The sequence below is a fragment of the Carettochelys insculpta genome, chromosome 28 (genome assembly GCF_033958435.1).
Source record: "Carettochelys insculpta isolate YL-2023 chromosome 28, ASM3395843v1, whole genome shotgun sequence".
Taxonomy (NCBI): Eukaryota; Metazoa; Chordata; order Testudines; family Carettochelyidae; genus Carettochelys; species Carettochelys insculpta.
The window spans coordinates 7512569-7529726 of NC_134164.1; the positions used below are offsets into that span (position 1 = coordinate 7512569).

The following is a 17158-nucleotide window of genomic DNA, read 5'->3' on the forward strand; positions in this document are numbered from 1 at the left end:
GGTAGGCATTCACGCACGTACTTGCGCTGGCTTTGGAGTAGGTCACGCCTGGGGCTGCAGTGCAAACATCCAGGCAGCCGTCCCTGGACCAGCAGGGTCAGGCGCTTGCCAGGGACCCTGGGGACGCAGGCTCCGTTCCCCACACTGAGCACAGCCTGCAGAGTATGCACCCGAGTCTGCCGATCTGGGACTCGGGCAACCGTCCCCTCATCATCTCTGGCCAAAAGGGGGAAGATCCGAGCTCTGGCAGTCCCTAGCTGCCCCCACGTTTCAGTGCTCGACAACAGCAATGTCTCTGTCTCCTCTGCAGCAGCTCTCCTGGCTTTGGAGCTACACCCCCTTCCCAGAACCACAAACCCACCTCGACAATCCAGTGTGGGACACACTTACCTCCGGGCGGGGTGGCCAACCCGGGGCTCTCTGAGCCTTTCAATGCGGCTCCTCCTCAGAGCCGCGCTGGGAGTGCCGTCCGCAGCTCTGCGCTGGGCGGGGGAAGCGTGTGGCGGCAGCTCCGGTGAGGCGCCAGCATCGAGTTTGTGTGGGAGACTGCGGGGAGTGCCTGGCTCTGGGGGAGAAGAGGGGGAGTGGGTTAGAGCCGGGGGCCGGGGGTGCCGGGCCAGAGCGGGGGGTGCCGGGCTCTGGACGAGGGAGGTTGCGGCAGGTCAGAGCCAGGGGGGCTGACGGTGCCGGGCTCTGGGGGGGAGGGAGGGAGGGAGGGTGCGGCGGGTCAGAGCTGGGGGCACCGGGCTCTTGGGGGGGGGGGGGAGGGAGGGTGCAGCGGGTCAGAGCTGTGGGTGCTGGGGGGAGGAGAACGGCGCTGAGCCACGTACGCAAACAATACGTGGCCCTTTGCACTCTAGCTGTGGCTCTCAGTCCCCAGCTGGTTGGCCGCCCTGGCCTAGGAGCTCAAAGCAGTGCAGTGTCTCCCCCTGCTGGGGAACGAGAGATACTCCAGTTCAAGGAAGCCACACAGGGTTGAACCCTCTCTAATCCGGCACCCTCGGGACCTGACTGGTGTCTGACGAGAGAATTTGCCAGACCACAGGAGGTCACGATTGTCTAGCACACGACCGACGCTTCCCCTGCTCGCTGGGCTCTTAGAGGACATTTGGGGCAAACTACAGCTAAATAACAGCACACAATGCTGAGAGCCAGGCCTGGGGGCTGTAAACAAAAACTTGATGGGAGCACGGGAAACGTGGCTCCCCCCACGGTAAGCAGGCGTCAGGCTGACTAACATCATGCCAGATTAGGGAGTTTGCCGGATGACAGTTCAGGATTAGAGAGGTTCAACCCGTACTAAACCTCATGCCAGACTGGAACCTGAAATCCATGAGGCAACTTTAACACAGGCAGTACAAACATCCCAGTCTCTGCTCAGCTCTGGGAAAGCCAGCGAGGAAGCGCCTCCAGTCAGAGAAGCTGGGTAATACATCTATTGGCCTTTTTGCAGAGAGCAAGATGCCAATACCGTTCCGCTGGCTGGATGTTGTGGCTGAGCCAGGCCTGGTGCAAATAGGGAACATACGGGAGAGATATACCATCACCCAAAAGCATGCTGGAAGGACAACCTTGTGCCTGTCACCCCACACAGGGTCTCTGGAGCAGCTGAGTCTACTTCCTGCTCTACCACTGACTTGCAGCATGTCTCACACATTTTGCTGTGCCTTTATTGACCCATCTGTAAAATGGGGAATACAACAGCTACCAACAGTGCAGGGGTTTAACTCAAGACACACCACGAAAATAAGTTACAGTTCCCACCCCAAGACATCTCTATCCCCTTCCGTGCACAATACCCAGCCCTTACGTTAGCGTGTCCCATATCCCACACATCCTGCAAACTCCAGTGGTTTCCCTCATCCGCATTGTGGGGGAGGGGCCAAGTGTTAGTCTGGGGGTAAACTGAGGCAGAGTGTTTGGAAGTGACTTGCCCCAGTATCACATGATGCCCACGGCAGGGCTAGGGTTGGAGCCCAATAGCCCTTGGCTTCTGACCGCCACCCCCCCCAGAGAAAGACAGGGCACAGAGAACTCTTTCTCCTTCCATCCTGCCCCAGTATCCACCACCCAGCTGCCTCTGCACTTCCCAGGGGAGGGGCAGCAAGGCAGGAGATGGTGGCTCAGCAGTGACGTGGGGCAGCGGCTCTCCAATAAGAAAACAAAGGTCTAACGAAAGCCCACTGAAAATCAACCAGACTTTTTCTGCCAACATCAATGCATTTCGCACCCGACCCCAGACACGCCCTGCACAGGCCGGCAATGCAAAAGCAACGCATTTCTTCAGCCAGCAGACTTCCTCCCCTCTCAGGCCAGAAGCAAACCAGCCAAGTTCTTCCACAGAGATCCCAAGTCCACCCAAGTCAATGGGAGTCTTTTCACCGACTTCCAACTGTCTTTGGATCCAATCTCGGAGGCGGGGCTACGGTAATGCACATAGATCGGATGCACAAGGGGGCCTCAGTCTTGGCGAGGCTTTCTAGGTGTTCCCATCATAACCGTGATGGAACTGGCTGCTTATTACCAGGAACCACTCGAGAAGGAGAAAACAGCCACATCTCTGCTCACGAGCTGTTATTTAAACAGACGTCAGCATTAAATAGCCAGAGATTAAACGCTAAAAAACCCAGAGTTCCCATGTGACTTTTTCTCTGCCCCAATGAGTCATGGAAGTAGCCAGGAAGTATGACTCAGTGGTTAGAGCCACAGACGGGGGTCAGGAGCTGTGTGTTCTGCTCTTCTTCCGAATCACGATGTCATGCCCACAGCCAAGTGACTGTGCTTCTGCGCCTCAGTTTCCCCATTCACAAACTGAGAATAATCCTGATTAACCAACCTCCCAGGGCTTTGCAAGCTTTTAGTGAACGTTGGTAAAGCACCTTCAGCCCCTGGGACGGCCGCTGCTTTAATGAAACATCAGCATTTTATATCCACCAACTTGCCCTGGAATTCAGTGCACCGAGACTGAGATTTTACAAGTTCACAGGCCAGGAAAGCAACTCACGTGCCTCACAGCAGTTGTGACTGAACTCAACGTGCACATTTTGAGGAACTCTCTGCCCTGATCTATGGGCAATGTAGCAGGATTGGGGTTGTGTTTATAAAACTTCAGCCATGCGGGAAGGGCACTCAGGATCTCATTTCCTCATTCTTTATTAATTTTATTTAAAATAAAGACAAACAAGGGTTTGCCATTAGGCCAAAGCGCCACATGGCATTCTATCTGCAGTTACATACGTGCTTGGAACAGACACGCAGGATAAACATCGAGAAATGGGTGCCAACTCTAGGGCCCCCCCAAGCTTGGAGCTTCCAAGAGCTGTCCCATAGGGCCAGCTGGCTGCTTAGCAGCTTTGAACAAAGTTTTGGTACAGAATTAAGAACCTGCCTTTGAGGACATATTTTTTTGTAAACCGTGGCCTGAAAGCCAGAGGTGGAAAAAGTACCCAAAAAGTTACTTGAGTAAAAGTACAGCTGCTTTGGGGTTGGAGGGTATAATTAAGTACAAGTCACCAGTGTTGGACACTACTTGAGTAAAAGTACGCACATGCACACACCTCTCACATCTTGATTGTTCTCAAGTATCCAGAAGTACAAGCAACTGCATTTTTACTCAAGTCATTTTTCGGTACTTTTCCCACTTCTGCCGAAAGCCCATGAGGAAACACTTGGCATATCTCATTCATAGACCTCAAAGCACTTCAACAGGGTTGTTAACCATCACCCCACTTTACAGATAGGAAAACTGAGACACAGAGTCATGGCACAACTTGTGCCCAAGGTTGTGCTGCGAGTCAGTGGCAGAACCAGGATTAGAACTCGGGGCAGAGTGCTGGCCTGGGACTCTGGAGACCTGGTACTTGGTCCCAGCAGCTAGTGAGCAACTTGGGCAAGTCACGTCCCTGCTCAGTGCCTCAGTTTTCCCATCTGTACAATGGGAACAAGGATAGTTATCTCCTTGATAAAGCACTTTCAGAGCTAGGAAGAAAAGTGCATATAAGAGCCAAGCATTCCTAGAATCCTATGCTCAAAGCATTAGGCCGTGGCTTTCCTGCAGTGTTCCCCTCCCACCCCCTTAAGGGAAAATTCCAGGAAGAGCCAACCCAACTTTAAAGGTGCAAAACAACTCTCTGTAAATGTCCAGGGCCTGGTCCTCAACAGCTCTGAGTCTGCCATGCATGGTCATTGATGCCGGCACAAAGTGGATGTGGAACACGAACAAATCCCAAAGACAGCAGCTTTGCATCCATCCTCCACTGGAGCTATCAAGAATACAAGATGCAGGATCCTGGGGAAAATCAAACCCTAAATGAAGTGGAGGAACCCAGATGGTTTAGAGAACAACTACATCCTGAGGGGACAGGACCAAAGATCAGCAAGAGGTGACGGCAGCCCACGAGGCTCCCAATGAGCTAGGAGCTCAGAGGGCTGGGGCACGTGGCTCTCTCTACTGTAGGGTTGCTGGGCATCCCACAACCTGCGGGAGAGTGCTGATTTTCAATCGGTCTTCCCGCATTTTTACAAAAATGTTCCGCAGGGCTGCTGATTGAAATCTGCGACTCCCCAGCTGGGGTCCTGCAGCTGGTGCTGCCAGCCAGGGCTCTACACCCCAGCCAGCTTCCAGCTGCGGGACTGTAGGGTCCCCCGCCCGCCTCCTGGCTGGGGATCCTGAGACTGGCACTACTGGCCAACGCTCCATGCCCCATCTGGCTTCCAGCCACAGAGCTGCCAGGCTCCCTGCCCCAGTTTTTTGGACAGGCAGCCCTGGCTGGGGAATCCCACGCGTGGGACTGCCTGTCCCACACGAGTTTTCCAAATATCTGGCAACCCTCTTCTTCCAGGTGACACAGCACATGGCAGGAACAAACTGCAGCTTCCTTTCTGGCTTAATCAATATTTTAAGACTAACCCCAGGGCTCTTCAGTGACACACAGGGGAGGAGTCCAGAGCCAGGAAGGGGCGAGCTCAGCCCAGAAGGGGATGCCGCAGCAATCGCATGACATTTCCTTAATGCAGGCAGCATGACCCCTGGAGAAGAGCTGGAAGACGGCCAAGCAGGAGCGTTTCTGTAACCTGTGTTGCTATTGGACAGGAGGAGGGGGCTTGGGAACACATGGTACCATCTGGATTGCTCCTCACCCAGGACCATACGGACCCTGTGTATTCTGGAGGCTGAACTGTCCCGCACCTCGACTCTAAAAATCCCAGCCTACCAAGCGTTACCTTCCCCAGCTGGGGGGCTCATTGCCATTGCCAAGGCGTTGACTCTGACCCCTAATAATGGCCAATCCGGTGTTGGTCTCACTGGTATTTTTGGAGGCCCTATTGTTTGTGGTGCTGCGCAGAGAGGCAAAGGAGGGACTGTTCTCATTTTATGCTTGGGGAGCTGAGTAACAGAAAGGGCCAGGGACTTGCCCATGGTCACCCAAGAAGACTGTGGCAGAGCCGAGAGCGACCCCAGATCTCTTGAGTTCCAGGTCAGTGCTTCAGTCACAAACCCATCCCCTGCTGATCTAAGCTCCACCATGGTAACTGGTGTTGGGAGGGCTGGATAGGAATGCAATCCCTTCCCCCAACCAAGCAACCCTTCCAGCTGCGAGGATGGTTCACAACCATGGTTCTCAGCTAGGGGTACACCTGCCTCGGGGATTACAGCGGTCTTCCCAGGGCAGATCAGCTCCCCTAGATATCTGCCTAGTTTTACAACAGGCTACATAAAAAGCACTTACGAAGGCAGCAGAGACTGCAATTTCATACAGAGAAGAGCTTGTTTATACATCTCTCTAGACTACTAGACACCGTAACATAAGGACAAAATTTCTAGTCTGATTGATTTAGTTCACGGTTATGTGGTAAAAATGAGCAGGTCTGCAATTTTCCAGCAATAGCACATCTTTAGTTCTGAATTTGTAATCGAGTGCAGGTCGAACCTCTCTAACCCAGCACACACTCATCCAGCAAACTCTGTAATCCAGCAGGATTTTAGTTAGCCAGCCAGCCAGCCAATGATCACAGGTGTGGTAAAGTTTCCTGTGGTCCTATAAGGTTTCTTTCCAGCCACCAGCCCTGGCCCTCAGTGTTCTGTGTTGTTATTTAGCTGTAATTTACCCCTAATGTCTTCTAAGAGCCCAGTAAGCAGTGGAAGTGTTGGGAGGTTAAGTATTGTCTAGCACTTTCCCATCGCCCGGCAAATTCTCTCATCCGACATCAGTCAGGTCCCAAGGGCCTCGCACGGGAGAGGTTCAACACCACAAGAAAGATCAGACTCCTGCAAGGGGGCCAGCAGTTTGAAAAGGTTGTCACTGGTTTACATGGCAAATGACTGGTGAGCGATTGTCCCTTTGGCCTTTTCCCAGGGCCAACGCATCATCCCCAAGGGACGGGTGAACTTTCCCTGGTCACAGGCTGTTAGCTTTAGAGCCTCATTAGGATCACGTAAATGCCAGCTTGGTTCACTGTCCACAGAAGACCAGTGCAACTAACGTAATACCCAGGGCCACGTGCCAACACCACCCTCCAGGCACCTGGCTGCAGAGTTGGAAGATTCCATACAGAACCGTTAAACGCCGAGCACCCGCCCTGGTACCAACACCCAATTCCTTAGTCGGGCTGAAAGGCAAAAAGTTCCAGCGTTCCATTCCTGCACAACTGATTCCGTCCACAAAACAGCTGTCCCTCGCCCGCAGCAGCGGGGGAATTGGATTTGCAAAAGCGAAGAACCATTCAGCAGCTTTATATTTTACCAACAGAGCGCTTCCCTGGTAAGAGCAGCAGAAGGGAAAACTGCACGGTCAAATGATCAGAGCAGGAAATCAGTGAAGGAGATGAGGGCCCCAACTGCACCTGGGCCTGGATAACACGTACTAAGGAAGAATCCCAGATCCAAAGAGTTTATAATCTGGAAACAAGCCAGACAAAGCAGTGGAGGAAGGAGAGAGTGGGATGATAGGTTGAACCTCTCTAGTCCGGCACTATCGGGACCTGACCAGAGCCAAACAAGAGCATTTGCCAGACCATGGGAGGTCAGTATGTTCTAGCAGCATTATCAACACATCCACGGCTCACTGGGCCTCTAAAAGGCATTGAGGGGTAAATTACAGCTAAATAACAGCACCGAACACTGGGAGCCAGGCCTGGTGGCTGTAAACTTCATGGGACTGTGGAAAACTTGGCCACAACCATAGGTTGTCATCTGGCTAGTTAAAGTCATACTGAATTACGGAAGTTGCCAGACGAGAGAGGGCCAATCTGTATTAGTGCCGGGTTGTATAATGTCTTGACCCTAGGCTGGAATGCCCAGGCACCATGAAGCCTCAGTTCCCCATCTGTAAAATGGGTCTGGCGCTCATCCCCAAGGTACTATTAAGGGGTCTGTAGCGGAGGTAGGAATTTTCCCCTGCTCGGTTCCCCACCCAGCAGGGAAATCATGCATCATTCAACCAAGCTTCCCCAGATCTTACTCCGGCAAGCCACTCCACACCTGGACCCCCTCACCCCCACCCCGCAATAGCTTGGTTACTGCACAAGGTAGCAGTCAGGGGAGGGGCACAAACAGGGATCGTCCCACCCTGGCCTGAGCCCTTCCAGGCACATCAATTAGTTCTGCCAGGACGACGGGCTGAACGGCGAGGAAGGCAGCCGCCGCGTTCCAGGCACGGCTTCCAGAACCGCCGAGAGGCCTGCTCCCAGCCGGGACTCCAGTGCCCGCAAATGTGCTGTTGCCAAGGAGACCGCTCGGCTGCCATCTCATGCCGTGCAACCTTTGTTTACAGCTTTTTCTTTAAAAAAAAAAAAAAAAACCACTAAATTTCTTCCAAGAAGACTTTCAGCCAGACACACTGCCTGGGTCGGGAACTGCTTGGCCCACTGGCAGGTGATCCAGGCCCCAAAACTGCACTCCTGTGTTGACCCCCGTCTCCACTAACTCGTGTTGAAACAACGAGCACTTCCAGCCACAGTGCAGGCCCCCAGCTAGCTCTCTGCCAAGTCCCGAGTTGATCTGCGACTTCCCAACAGCAGAGGGGTCTAGAACTCAGCTCCTCCTTTGAGGAATGCCAGGCTCTTGCCACTTGAGCCAGAGGGGAATCTTCACAAAGCATGCTGCTGTATAGGTCTTCTGACACAGTCAAGCACTTCCAACTCCACCCAGTAGATGGCAAGGGGGGGGAGGAAAAAAACTGCAGCAAGCAACCCGAAGTACTAGAAGACAAGGCACACCAGGGAAAGAGCTCAAAGAACCTCAGAACCTCAACAGGTCCCCAAAGAGGCCTGCCCGCATCTCTCAGAACCCAGAGGCTACGTGAAGCCAGTTCCTGGCATATCAATGGCGGGGAGGTGATACCCTCATCCAGCCATCCCCTAGCACTGGAGACACTTGCTCTGCCATTCTCAGCTGGCACTGACAATGCAGCCATCCAGGACTGAACACGAGGAGGTTAAACACACACACAGGGGACCAAATCCTGCCATGAGCAGAGCACCTATAGCTGCCGTTGGCTCCAATGAGCCCTGCACCTCTGAGCAGGTAAATTCTGGGTGACATTCGACCCCTGGCAGGGACAGGGACCGTGACCAGAAAACCAAAGGGGTCTGATCCACCAAGGATACTCCCCCAATCCCCAGGTGGGATAGCAGGCGAGCCCCTTAGTACCTTGCCAGGGTTGGAGATGCCCTGACACTGGGAGCCTGGCAGGATTCCACCAATCTGAGCCTCCGAAAGCACAGTGGCCTGTCTGCCGTAAGTCACCACAACACGGCTTAAATCCAAACCCAACCAACCTGGACAGGAGACACAGGGCCCCGTGGTGAAAGCACAGGACTCCTGGGCTCTCTAGCCAGCTCAGACACGGGCTGACAAGCACTGGTCCTCCCCACTGCTCTGTTCACTCATGGTTAAAACCAGGAGAATGCTCTGGACCTTTGCAATGCTATGAGCAGGCCCCCAGCTAGCCCTGCACCAAGCCTTGGGACAACCTGCAGCTTTCCAGCCACTCAGGGGCTAGGATGCACCCGCAGCAGAGAGGCAACATGTCTTTATGCTGCACAAGACAGACCAGATGATCACTGCTCCCAGGCCCCTCCCCGAAGGAGCCCAGCCAGGCCAAGGGAACTGGAAGCTGCCAAGTCAGAGCTCCCCGGGGGGGACTAACCGAGAGTGTGGGAGGGGGTGTCTCAGGCAGACACTGATTTCACACACACACACACCCCAGCCTCGTTTCTGCCTCAAGGAATCCACTTTGGAGCACTTGGAAGAGGGGAAAGTGACCAAGAGTAGCCAACATGGATTCACCAAGGGCAAGTCCTGCTTGACCAACCCGATTAGCTTCTATGACGAGGTAACAGGCTCTGGGGACATGGGGAAGTCAGTGGGTGTGATATACCTTGACTTCAGCAAAGCTTTTGATATGGTCTCCCACACCATTCTTGCCCATAAGTTAAGGATGTGTGGATTGGATCCATGGACTGTACAATGGATAGAAAGCCAGCTTGACGGTCAGGCCCAACGGGTAGTTGTCAATGGCTCAATATCTGGATGGCAGTTGGCTTCAAGTGGAGTGCCCCAAAGCTCGGTTCTGGGGCTGGTGTTGTTCCACGTCTTTATTAATGACCTGGAAAAGGGACTGGACTGCACCCTCAGCAAGTCTGCGGATGACACTAATCTAGGGGGAGAGGTAGATACGTTGGAGGGTAGCGATAGGATTCAGAGTGACCTGGATAAATTGGAAGACTGGGCCAAAAGGAATCAGATAGGGTTCAATAAGGAGAAGTGGAGAGTCCTGCACTTGGGACAGAAGAATCCCAAGCATTGTTATAAGCCGAGGCCCAACTGGCTCAGCAGCAGTACAGTAGAAAGAGACCTATGGGTTATAGTGGACGAAAGGCTGGATATGAGTAAACAGTGTGCCCTTGTAGCCAAGAAGGCTAACAGTATACTAGGGTGCACTAGCAAGAGCATTTTGAGCAGATCTAGATAAGTGGTTGTTCCCCTCTATTCGCACTGGGTGAGGCCACATCTGGAGAACTGCATCCAGTTGTGGGCCCCCCAGTATAGAAAGGATGTGGATGTGCTGAAGCAGGTTCAGCAGAGGGCAATGAAAATGATTAAGGGGCTGGAGCACATGACCTATGAGGAGAGGCTGAGGGATTTGGGCTTATTTAGTTTAGAGAAGAGAAGTCTGAGCAGTGATTTAATAGCAGCCCTCAACTTCCTGACGGGGAGCACTAAAGAGGAGGGAGAGAAACTGTTCTCAGTGGTGACAGATGGCAGAACAAGGAGCAATGGTCTGAAGTTACAGAAGGAGAGGAGTAGGTTGGATGTCAGGAAAAACTCTTTCACCGGGGGGCGGGGGGGGTGAAGCACTGGAATGCGTTGCCTAGAGAGAGGGGACGGAATCTCCATCCCTAGAGATTTTTAAGTCCCGGCTTGACAAAACCCTGGCTGGGATGATTTAGTGGGGGTTGGTTCTGCTTTGGGCAGGGCGCTGGACTCAATGACCTCCTGAGGTCCCTTCCAGCTGTATGATTCTATGATTTAAAACTTCTTCTCTATGATCATTTTTATCCATCTTTTATTATTTCCCCTTGAACCCCCAAAATACCCCCGTGAACCCCAGGGGGGCCACAAGCCTCAGGTTGGGAACCACTGGGTTAGAATCATTCTGTTGGCTGCACTGTGGCTGTGCATCAGCGCAGCGGCTGCTGGCGAGGGAGACCAGCTCTTAGGCGACTTCTTCACCTTCCCCTTCTTCTCCCTCCAGTCTGCAATCAACCCAGCTGCCAAACAGCAAGGCAAGAGCACACAGTGACTTGCTCAAGCCGAACGCGTTTCACCTTACATCTGGGCCATAGCCAAGGAGCTTCCTGCACCCCAACAGGCCAATTCATACATAAGTAAGGGGCTGTGGAACCCGGCCCTACGTCTCTAGAGCACCCGCTGGAATGCGGCCACCTCTGGGGTGGAGGGCAGCAGCCACCTCACAAATTAAGTGCTGCGGATTTGCCTTTTAACCGCCACGCACAGCTTCATCTTAGGGAGTTTAAAACAAAGCTTCCCAGAAGCCAGTCTGCAGCAGAGCCATCCCAGCTAGGTTCCAGGCACTCGGAGATTGCATACCCCAGGCGTACCCCTTGAGCCATCTCCCTTTCCCTGGTTTGAGCCGCCAGCCTCAGGCACAAAATGCAACCCCACCCCTGCCCTGGCAGGACGCAGCCGGAGCTCCCCGCTCACCTGACTCATTCTGGGAGTTCATGGTGTCCCACAGGCAAGTGGCGACCTGGCTGGAGACTGGCCAGCGAAGGGGCTTTGGGAAGCAAACGGCTTGGCAGGCGTCCGACAGCGCTCCTAGGTGGCGTGGCCAGCTGCAGCTCTAGCACCAGCCCAGGGTCTCAGGCATCCCGTGTGGCCAGCCCGTCGGAGGAGCCCTGCTGGAGAGGAGCAACAGTCAGAGCCATGGAGCCTCGCCCAAGGCCAACAAGGCCCCACACCGCTACAGAAGCTCCCCTGGTACCTCTCTCCTTTCCGTTTTTCGGGGGCAGGGAGAAAAGGCGATGAGCTGCCTCCTTCTGCGGGCTGGGGGCTCGGGTGCGCAACTCTTCCAAGGCAGAGTGCTGAAATTTCATCCTTTGGCTCTACATACGGGCCGAGCGGTGGCCACGCTTCTGCAAGTCACCAAGGCTCCGCCTCCCCAGCAGCGCTATTCCCCGAACAAACTATTCCAGAAGAGCTTATTCCGAAATAACGCAGCTTCACACAATACACATTTCCAACTAGAGTGTCTGCGCACTCGCGCACACACGCACACACACACACACACACACACACACACACACACGAGCTTATTTCAAAACACAGCCATTGGCCACACCATGGCTTATTTCGAAACAGCCACTACGCCCTGTCCGCCCAGCCCCTATGTCAAAATAGGTGCCGTCCCTCATAGAGGGAGGCTTACGGGGAAGGGATAGCTCAGTGGTTTGAGCACTGACCTTCTAAACCCAGGGTTGTAAGCTCAATCCTTGAGGTGGCCATTTGGCAGTTAGGGCAAATAGATGTCAGGGCTGATGCTTGGTCCTGCTGAGAGGGCAGGGGACTGGACTAGATGACCTCCCAAGGTCCCTTCCAGTTCTAGGGGGTGTGTGTGTGTGTGTGTGTGTGTGTGTGTGTGTGTGTGTGTGTGTGTGTGTGTGTGTGTGTGTGTGTGTGTGTGTGTGTGTGTGTATTTTTTTAAACCAATTTCAAACTCAGGCATCCACTATTGCAAAATGCTTCCGGAAGAGCGGCTGCACCGTGCCTGCTAACAGGGTTGGCTATTTCGAAATAACTTTTCTACATAGACCCACCCTGCTAGGCCAATTTACAACAGCCTCGTTAATAAATAAACGAAGCAGCAGAGCTTTACCATTTCGGGGGGGGGGGGGGGGGGGCTGGGAGCATGAGCGGGTCTTTTATTAACCCACAGGCGGCCTGGCTTTGAGCAAGCTCCTGGCTGCATGGGGGACGCGGGGCAGGCCTGAGCTCCTAACTCGCATGCTGATGAAAACTGGCTTGCGTGCCACGCTTGGCATCCGTGGTGTGGGCTGCTGAAGCCTGGACTAGATGGAGCTGGTCCCTGGTCACACAGGAGGGAGACCTGGATTTTCACAAGCACACGGCAGGCTCGATGCTCCCCTGGCGCTGGTGGAGGGCAGGAGTCAGCCGTGCTGCAGCCAGGCACGTGACAGAATGGGGCCCTGAACAACATGCATGGCTCTGCTGCCTTCCATCTACCCGGGGGGGAGATTCACCTGCCTGACAACAGTGTTACTGATCCAGCTAGCCAGGTGCATCACCAAGCCCTGAGCATCGCAGGTTAAGGTGAGAGTCACTCAGCATTTAACCATGACTGCTGGGACAAAGCCTGGAGCCTCCTCTTCCAAATGCACAGGCCAGCTGAGCTAGAGGAAGCAGCACCAACATCGACCAGCAGTGTAGGACTCATGACACACACAGATGAGCCGTTCCGATTCCCTCCATTAAGGGACAGCTGTGACACTAAATCCATCCAGGACCCACCAAGACCAGGGTCCCACTGCAAGGCACTGGACAGACCCGGCAAAAGACAGACAACACCTAGCACAGAAAATTCACAATCCAAAATAGACCAGAGAGGCAAACAGCGGGAGACATGCTCCATGAGTGTCCCACTTTAGGGATGGGAAACAGCAGCAGAGAGAAAGAGGAACGGCCTGTGACGTGAACCTCCTCCTGAGCTCAACAACAAAGCCATCTTTCTGCTGGCCAGCTGAGTGACCTCAGGCAAGTTAATGCCGGTCTGTGCCTCGGTTTCCCCATCTGTCAAGCAGGGGGAAGTGATACTGACCTCCATTGTGAAGTGCTTTGAGACCGGCAGATGCAAAGTGCTTGAGATTTATCAACAACTATTATCAGGCTCGCAGAGCAATGATGGAAATTAATTCGTTAGCTCAGATTCCCTGACAGCACAGCCACCTGCACATCTCTGCAACCCAGCCCTGCTCCCTCCCATCCTCCCGATTTCTACAGCAGCAGGATCCAGTCCCTTTTCTCTGTAGCTCCTGGCAAGATGCGGCCCTCAATGCAGAGCACATGCAGAGCTGTGCTGATATCCAAACATCTCGCATCTTCTGGGCTAATCCTCTGCTAACAGGATTACCACTAGAGATGGAAGGAGACTGCCCGAGTCCGGCACTGGGGAATTCAGCTCTCGTCCCTTTCAGGCTGGGCAAAAATCCACTTACAAACAAACCGAGATTCTACACCAGGTGTCTGGAGAAGAACCACCTCCAAATGCACTCAGCACTGCTGCAGCAGCCAACCCAGGTGCCAGTCAGAAAGTGCCCTCTGGTGCAGCCTAGTGGGTAAAGCACTGCACTGGGGCTCATGAGATATGGGTTCTAGTGCAGGCTCCTTTGCCTGGTGGGATTTCTGGCAACCACATTTCCTCCATTTTTATCAATCCATGGGTGGGATGAATTTTATTATGTGCACCAAGGCAGGTGCAAATGTGCACCACCCAGAGAAACACAGGCTGCTGGCCATGGGTGCTCTGCTAATCAGCTAAGCATTACCTGAATCTCTCTTGGGTGGGCCACCCACACGGTCAGCTTATAGGGAAAGCTGCTCACAACCTCGTGCCAGGGGCTTCCGGGTACTACTGGTGTAAGAGTAAAGACACCAGTGGTGGATTCTGGCTGGTGCCCCAAGGAACCTTGCTTTCCCCAGCTAAGATTAAACAGGCCCCATAAGATCAGACCCCAATGTAAGCCCTGGGGACTCCCCTCCTGGTTGAGCAGAAATAGGTGCCCGGCCTAGGGTCAGGGGCACAGGGTATTTTTTTTTTTTTTAAGTTATTGTCCTTAATGAAATGACTGTGGAAACAAACTTTATTTCCTCACCAACATTTTGCATGTCCCATTAAAATACAGACAATTAATTACATCTGTTGTTTACTAATGCCACCATTACCAGGGGCAGCTCTTTTCCCATTGCAAACAGGACCAGAAAAAGCAACCGTCGCGCCAAAGAGACCCAGGGCTTCAGCTGGGGCAAATCCCAGGACAGCATAGGAAACCAGCTGCTGCTTCAGAGACAGCTTTCTGCCCTGCCCCGCGACTAGACGACCGAAGACGGTTCCGCTACTGGCACTGGAACCAGCTACTCCTACTAGGGCAGCACCAAGAAATGGGGCAGCTGAGACAATGACCCTGCTGGTAGCACGAGTCTGGGACTCTCTAAATCAGGGGACAGCAACCCTGCCTCCCATTTCCCCCCCAAGGTGTGGTTGGGGCCAGACAGCAGGCTGCTCTCCAGGCTCTTAAGGCACAGTTCAGGGTTAGGATCCTCCTGGCTGTCCCCTGGACTGCGGGGTCCCGTGCAGTTGGATCTGGGGCTGGGCCCCCTGCCCAGCTCTCTGCTCCTGTCCCTACTCTGCAGGGGCATCTCCGGGTGCAGGGAACTGAGCATAGCGCTGGGGGCAGGGAGTCAGGTGACACTGCTGCAGGGGAGGAGGGGGCCCAGGCAGGCTGGCTGGCCCAGCCCTCGAGGCAGGGTTTGCCGACAAGGCACAGGTAGGAACAGCGTAGCAAGGGAGGGTCAGCTCAGGCCAGGATGGACGGAGGATCCCACCCCCCAGGGACGCCAGTAACTCCAGCAGGCTGCTCACAGGGGCTGGATGACGGCAGTGCCAACCAAGGCAGGGCTCCGTCAGAAACCCCCAACGAGTTCAGACCCGCTCCCCATCCCCCAGGGGCCTCTTCCCTCCCTGGAAATGCCACGCGTCCACCACGCAGGCCATCCAGGGAGGGGCAGGAAGCCCAGAAAGCAGCCCTCGCTCAGAGCCAATCAGGGAGGGAACGAGATAGCCTGGGGTTTGCCTTCACCTGCAGAGAAGCAGTGGACATGAGCGTGGTGGCCATGAGAGAAACTGTGGCACAAGCCAGCTCCCGAAGCCAGCACCGGGGCCTAAGGAGAGCGCGGATGGAGATCGTCATTGTCCCGACTCCTGTGCTGCCCAAGATCCTCAGGCAGACTTCACTAGAGATAGCCTGATTCTGCTTTCCGTCAATTCTCTCCTTGCACTTGCCATTGGACAGAGCAGACTTCTCGGCTCTGATCTACACTGCCGCCGCGTGCTGCCAAACAATGGCTGCACTTCCCACCCCAGAGGTGGCTGCATGTCAGTGACGCACAGGCAACAAACGCTTACCTTGCATTGTCAGTAGCACTTTATGGTAGAGGAGCACGAAGCACTTTTGGCATTTATGCACAAAATAACCCATACAATAAAATAACTCCCCCATGCAGACTCTTCAATATCCTATTACAAAGGCAAAATGCCTTGGCCAAGGACATACAACAAATCAGTGGCAGAGCTGGAAGGCCCAATACCTACAGCAGCTACCCTCTCTAGCTAACACTCTGCTGCGCATACCCCGAGTTATCCAATTATATCTAAGAACATAAGAACAGTCAAAGGGCCATCGAGCCCAGTATACTGTCTTCTAACTGGCCAGTGTCAGGTGCCCCAAAGGGAACAAACAGAACAAGTAATCACCAAGTGATCCCTCCCCTGTCACCCATTTCTAGCCTCTGACAAACAGAGGCCAGGGACATCATCCCTACCCACCCTGGCTAACAGCCTTGAATGGACAGAACCTCCAAGAATGTATCTAGTTCTTTTTTGAACCCTGTTCAAGCCCTGGTCTGTAAAGTGCTTTGAGATCCTCCGATAAAGAGTGCTCCAGGAGGACAAAAGCTTACCACCAACGTCCCTTCTAGTCTTTTCCCTCCACATACAGATTTCACCGTCCATGTGCAGAATAATTTTTGTGTGCAGAGGCATGTGCGGATGTGCACAGTCAGAGGGCTGGAAGGGACCTCAGGAGGTCATCTAGTCCAGCCCCCTGCTTCAAGCAGGATCAACCCCCACTAAGTCATCCCAGCCAGGACCTTGTCCAGCTGGGACTTAAAAACCTCGAGGGATGGAGAATCCACCACCTCTCCAGGCAACGCATTCCAATGCTTCACCACCCTCCTGGGGAAGTAGTTTCCCCTAATATCTAACCTACACCTCTCCCCCTGCAACTTCAAATCATTCCTCCTTGTTCTGCCATCTGACACCACTGAGAACAGTTTCTCACTCTCCTCTTTAGAGCTCCCCTTCAGGAAGCTGAAGGCTGCTATTAAATCGCCTCTCAGTCTTCTCTTCTGTAAACTAAACAAGCCCAAATCCCTCAGCCTCTCCTCATAGGTCTTGCGCTCCAGACCCTTGATCATTTTTGTTGCCCTCTGCTGAACTTGCTCCAGCAAATCCACATCCTTTTTATACTGGGGGGCCCAAAACTGGACACAATATTCCAGATGTGGCCTCACCAGTGCCAAATAGAGGGGAATAACTACTTCTCTAGATCTGCTCGAAATGCTCCTCCTAATACACCCTACTATGCCGTCAGCTTTCTTGGCTACAAGGGCACACTGTTTACTCATATCCCGCCTTTCATCCACCATAACCCCTAGGTCCCTTTCCATTGTACCGCTGCTGAGCCAGTCAGTCCCTAGCCTGTAACAATACTTGGGATTCTTCCGCCCCAGGTGCAGGACACTATAGTTCTCCTTGTTGAACCCATCAGATTTCTTTTGGTC

At 53.7% G+C, this 17158-nt stretch overlaps 1 protein-coding gene across 4 annotated transcripts in view; it reads right to left on the reverse strand.

The window, feature by feature from the left end:
- The window catches only part of HDAC5 (histone deacetylase 5), a 127189-nt gene that overhangs the window by 94108 nt on the left and 15923 nt on the right, over positions 1 to 17158 (reverse strand). The window contains exon 2 of one of the 4 annotated variants that reach the window (XM_074979271.1): positions 11228 to 11421. The exons of 1 other annotated variant lie outside the window; for it this stretch is intronic. In XM_074979271.1, the coding sequence (XP_074835372.1) occupies positions 11228 to 11249 (22 nt within the window). In that variant the 5' untranslated portion in view covers positions 11250 to 11421. Of the gene's footprint in view, positions 1 to 390; positions 526 to 11227; positions 11425 to 17158 lie in introns of those variants that run through there. 2 more of the 4 variants (XM_074979272.1, XM_074979274.1) reach the window with 2 other exon arrangements.